This window comes from Limulus polyphemus, unplaced genomic scaffold (genome assembly GCF_000517525.1).
Source record: "Limulus polyphemus unplaced genomic scaffold, Limulus_polyphemus-2.1.2 Scaffold31, whole genome shotgun sequence".
NCBI classification, from domain to species: domain Eukaryota; kingdom Metazoa; phylum Arthropoda; class Merostomata; order Xiphosura; family Limulidae; genus Limulus; species Limulus polyphemus.
In genome coordinates, this window is record NW_013665641.1 from 703,632 (window position 1) to 709,631 (window position 6,000).

The following is a 6,000-nucleotide window of genomic DNA, read 5'->3' on the forward strand; positions in this document are numbered from 1 at the left end:
TAGATTAATGGCATATTTTTTATTTACAGCTTTGTAACACTTTTTTAAAAAAAAACCTTAGTGAATGTGCACAAAATTAACAAATGGACATGTATAAAAAAGTTCAAAATTGTAAAATAGTGTGCTTGGGTTTTGGACTTTTTCTTTTAAGTGCAATATTTTGTAATACATGAATAGGAAGATCAACAGGAAACATTTGTAATTAATTTTCTTGTAATGTTTATGTTTAGTTTACTTAAACCAGATGCACTGAAAATAGCAATACAGTGTCATTTTAAACTTGTATGTTGGAACTTTACTCACTCCCAATTTGAAACATCTGACAAAAAATGTTAATGGTGAAAATTCTAACTTTTTTTTCACAGCTCTTGCTTTCTTTTATAATGCTTGTAATGTTTTTTTTCTGTTGTTTTTGCCCTTTGTTCACAGAAGAAATGCTGTGAAATTGGAAAGGGAATGAATTTCAAACAAATAGTCACATTTGATTTGCTTGATGTTCTACCTCTGAGCATGCTTTATAAATGAAACTTTTGGAATAATAATAAATTTTCTTGTTGAGATATTGCTTGATTAACATAAGTTATTTTGATTTGAAACTGTCCTAAACATGTTGTTTGTGATTTTATCATTTATTTGTATACAAAACAAACAAAATATACTTTTTTTCTGTTTTTCTACAAGTGTTTTTCAGTCTCTCTCATTGTAAAGCTAGTAAATGGAAGAAATACCTTTTATTTATCTATTTAGAATTTGCTTCCTCCTTTGTAATTTGTAGGGATGCAGTTCTATCATCATTGAGCCACTGACTGAAATATGAAAAGATTCCTAATAGGCAAAAGGCAAATTTATTGTACATAAAACACTGTTAATTTAGGATTTTGTGACTAAACTACAAAGAAAGAAATATAAAAAAATCTTTTTGCATTATTGTATGAAGAAATGTTATTAATTTTTGGACGCTTGCAGGAGGTTTTCCTCGGTCCTTGTTCCTGATGAAGTCCCTGAAGACCCCGAAGATGCTGCCATCCTGTGGTTGAACAAATGTTGTACTAAAATGAGATGGAGGATTGAAGGTGAACTTGGCTCATATCACACTTCACAAAAATCTTCTTATGTAAGTCTGATTAAAAGACCAAAGGTAGTAAATAAAAATGTAATCATTGTAAGTTATGTATAAGTTTTTGAATTTCTTTTTATCTATTAATGATGCCCAATAAATGTAAGTGAAATAGTATATGAATGTCATATATAATATAGACTTTCTTAACTTTTTGAAATGTTTATTTACAACCTCTCTGAACAGTAGTTTTAATGCTTGCTGTAAAAGAAAGTGATTTATTAGAGCATGTGTTGCTACTATTTGATTACAGTATGTTATTCAGCTAGCAAGTTCAACAGGAAAGGGTTTTTCATTTATATAAATGATTTTAGATAACTTTGTATTTAGTTCTGGGTAGATACGTGTATATAAAGTGTATTCATTTGCAAGAATGAGGAAACTGAAGACTGGTTCTAACTTTGAAATGTTTTTGAAGTTTCCTTTAATCCTTATTGTATTTTAGTGTGTGGGATTGATAATCTAAACCATTATTTGACATGTGTGCATGTGCTTAAAACTGGGGAAACAAACTTGACTGATTGTCACCAAACATGGACAACAGTAGTTATTGGTGAATGGCTTAGAAACATTTTAGAAAGAGAGTATTATCTTCTTTTCTTTTTTTAAAGTTAGAATCTTAACTGATTCAAAAATAAGTTAATTTAGCTTGATATTCCATGCAGCTCAAAATCCATTTCATTTTATCTTTAAGTTTTTGTTTGAAACACTGAGCCTGAAAATACAAAATTAATGGCACATCATGGTACACTAAGATGCTTCTCTGAGAATGCTAATATCTTGAAAGTACTAATAAATCATTTATTTTTAGAAAATTAAATATTCAGGATGAGGCAAAAGTTAGTTGGCCATAAGTGTAAATAAACTACCTCAACTAGGACTTGTTTATAAGCTTGATTAGTATTTTGTATTGAGTAACCTATAAAGACTTTTTTCTCCTTTTTACTGATTCTAATTATAAATATACAATTAATAGAACTAAGCCCACCCTTATCAGGTTAAAGTGGGACTGATAGTAAAAACTGTTTGTGTTTTTAGAAAATTAAATATTCAGAATGAGGCAAAAATTAGTTGGCCTCAACTAGGACTTGTTTATAAGCTTTATTAGTATTTTGTATTCAGTAACCTATAAGGACTTTTCCTCCTTTTTACTGATTCTAGTTATAGGTGTACAATTAATAGAACTAAACCCACCCTTATCAGGCTAAAGTGGGACTGATAGTAATTTTTTTTTTTTCTGTTACTTACATACTAAGTAAACTGTTGCAAACAAACAACACAACTTGCCAAAATAAAAAATAATTTTGAAGCTTACACAACACAGTACTTAAAGCTAAATACCTATAATAATATCAGTTGCTTAAAGCAGGAAAATGCACATAAAACTTTGAACACTATTTACAACATAAAAGGTAAAGCCTTTAAAGTGTAGTTCAAGAAAGACGAGTACAAATGAACATTATGGTGAAACATCTTTTAGTGTGGATGTAGAAAATGATGTATCTAATAAATTGAAATAATGTATTAAATGTTGACTTCTACCTCTTAATCTGGCAAAAAGATGCCTTAAAAAACCTTTCCATTATAATAGAAAAAATATTGCTTGTTCTACAGCAAAGTTATCAACTTACTACAAAAACATTCTGGTACAAGTTAAGGACTTTTGATACACTTGTGACAACTTATTCATTTATTTCTCTGTAGGAGCAACAGAAAATAGTTCCATATATTCCAATTATAGAAGACCTTGCAGATTTATGTGATGGTTGCAGTTTAAGTTCTTTGCTTAGCTTCTACTGTCCTAATTACCTTCACTGGAAAGGTTAGTTTTTAGGAATTTGACATATGTCAAATTAACCCATTGACTGTGGCTGCGCTAAACGCAAGCCATACACTGTATACAGCACACTCGCATTCAACTGCCAGAGGTGGACTGTACCCTATACAGCAGATCAGTAGTCAATGGGTTAATGGTGAAAAAAAAAAGATAGAGTGGATGTTTTTGTTTGATTTAAAGAAAAACTGCATGTTTACAGTTGACTAAAAATATCTCTTACAGCTTTCTTTTGAATAATTAAGGAACTAGAGGAGTAACATATGTAAGAGCATTGGGGTAAATTATGGAATGTATAGAAGAATGACAATAAGTATATAATTAAAGCTAAGCAGCATAGTTTAAGGTGTCAAAGATAAATGAGATAATTGCATTGTAAGTAAATAAATTAATGAATGGAAAACACCCAAAAGAGTTGAAACCTGTTGGGAACAGCCCTCTTATTAAAGAATGAGCACTGAGAGTATTTGTTATTACACAAATGAGCTGTATTCATAAGTTTACAAAATATATTAATTCTATGCTATAGTGCTTGAATTAAATACTTTTTTTTTCATATACGAGTTAAAAACATTTATAATTGGCAAGGTTTCTAGGACACAATGTATTAAAAATATAACTAAATAAAGAAAAATCAAACAAAGTCTTACTCTGTATAATGTTGTCATATATTTGAAATGTTTTTTTCATTATTATTTACTTGGATCTATCAAAGAGACATTTATATTATGCAAATTATTACTGTATTTTACATCTTGCAATGATTCATTGTTGGCTTCTAGACTAATATTATACAATAAAATCATAGAAAAATACAACATATTACCTTCCTTTGAGTGTAAACAGAGTTAATGTCAATTGAATTTTTTCCAATTTAGGAAATAAACGGTTATCATTATTTTATTTTGTTTATGATCATTAATACGTTCACTCAACTATCATCTTCTTATAGAACTTTGAGTTAAAAGTTGTTCAAAATTAACATTTGACTTCTTTTTTTTTCCCCCACAGAAATCTGTCTTCTTGAACCTATGAATTTGTCAGACTCTGTATACAACCTGCAGCTGATAGAACAGTTCTGTACTCAAACCCTTCCCCATGATATCTATTTTCTAACTCTGGAAGACATGTTGTACATGCATTCCTCCTTACGACAGAATGTTCTGGCCTTCATAGCTGATCTTATGTTCCTATTTGAAATTAGGCCAGCAAAGTGTGTCATTCGACCAGGAATCATAGAAGAGCAAAAGTTTTCTGTTGAAGGTGCCCAAATTTTCTTTGTGTTTTTTTTTTTTGACTTGGGTGATTTTAAAGTTTGTTTACAGACAGGCATGTCTGTAAATAAACTTTAGAACCTCACAAAAAGCCAGTATATAAATTAAAAATATCAAATATGTAAGTTAAAATTCTGTGTTCTTCAGATTTTTACCACATCATATCCAATAGCATAAAATGAATGGCATTATAATTATCATGTTTTTTTATGCAGTGTATTTTTTTTTTCAACCTGCCAGCTGATACAGAAACATATTGAAAATTTGTATTGAAATAACTGCATATATTGTAACTTTATTTTCTCTGGCCTGGTGGTTAGTGCACTTGACTCGCAATCTGCTGGTTGCGGGTTTGAATTCTCTTCACATCAAACATTCTTGCCCTTTCAGCCATGGAGACATTAGAATGTGACGATCAATCCCACTATTCATTGGTAAAAGAGTAGCCCAAAAGTTGGTGGTGGCATTGACTAGCTGCCTTCCCTCTAGTCTATCACTGCTAAATTAGGGCTGGCTAGCTCTTGTGTAGCTTTGCACGGCATTCAAAACAAACCAAAACCGAAGTCTTTTCTCCAGTATGTTTAACCTACCTTATGTCTTTTGTACCATATTGCTAATCAGGTCTTACACTCAATACCAAAATTTACTAAGCCTGCTGGCTTATGATATCCAAAGTAACTGATAAGAGAATAGATATATCAATTATTGTTGAGGCATTATATTAGATGGTGTAGTATCAACAATATTTGTAAGTCTTTTTTTTATGTTTTACTAATAAGTAAAGATCATTTTAGTTTTTCAAGTATGTTTTATGTAGGTTACTGCTTGTGAAGCCTTTGTTTGCTCAGTGCCAAAGCTCACTAGGCCCCCTGTTTAGAATTTCCAAAGTCTTAGTCTATTCATTTTTTATACTTTTATCAGATGATCTATGAAGAACAGAGAAAGCAGGAAATAATGATTTATGTCAAAGAAAATTCAACTAAAATGTTTTGAAATAGGAAATATATATAGAAATATCAGGTTTAATAGCATCTTCTTAACACACTTGTATATATATATAAGATGAACATGGGCATGTTTTCTTCACTTTATGTTCAACTTAAAAGTAAAATAACTATGTATTTAATCAAGAGATAAATTAAAATAAATGCATGAACAGAATAAAGATTGATGTACTAACCCTATCACCACAAGTATCCTTTACTGCGCATGACACAAGGTTTTAGTGTCTTACATTCAAAATTTTATTAAACTACTTTTTATTTAATTTATACGAATTAGTATAGCATAAAATCATGGATAATAATCTATATTTTAATAGTATATACGTTTTAAGTTCTTAATTCTATAAGGCAGTATTTGAAAAAAATCCTGAATTTCCCCTAGTGTGACACATTTTCTCTAGATATCTTCTCTTCTCTGTTTATCCATCACCCCTCAAAAAAGTACAAAATTCAACGTAAATTACTCACTATGGGATGGTCATTGATCAGACAAACCCAAATTTTATAGCCTTCAATTTTGTTAGGTTACAGAGCTATCAAATAGAAAATCAGACTTCTCCTGCCACACCCACCTGTCACATCCTATTCTTTGTCACAATAAATTTCACATACTAAAAGATGATAGAAATACTAAATTAAATTATATCAAAATTTTAAAATAAAAACTGGACATTCTTTAGTAAGTTTGTAAGTTCATGCAATTTTGAGGGGGGGGGGGTATTAGTGATACTTCTGTGGTCCATAAAGATTAATTTATATATAGATAGAGAG

General features: G+C 30.1%; 1 protein-coding gene across 8 annotated transcripts in view; it reads left to right on the plus strand.

The window, feature by feature from the left end:
* LOC106459899 (calmodulin-regulated spectrin-associated protein 2-like) overlaps positions 1-6,000 on the plus strand; it is a 110,553-nt gene that overhangs the window by 67,943 nt on the left and 36,610 nt on the right. For all 8 annotated transcript variants that reach the window (XM_022386806.1, XM_022386822.1, XM_022386827.1 and 5 more), the window contains 3 exons: positions 967-1,114; positions 2,822-2,939; positions 3,963-4,214. In XM_022386806.1, the coding sequence (XP_022242514.1) occupies positions 967-1,114; positions 2,822-2,939; positions 3,963-4,214 (518 nt within the window). The remainder of the gene's footprint in view (positions 1-966; positions 1,115-2,821; positions 2,940-3,962; positions 4,215-6,000) is intronic.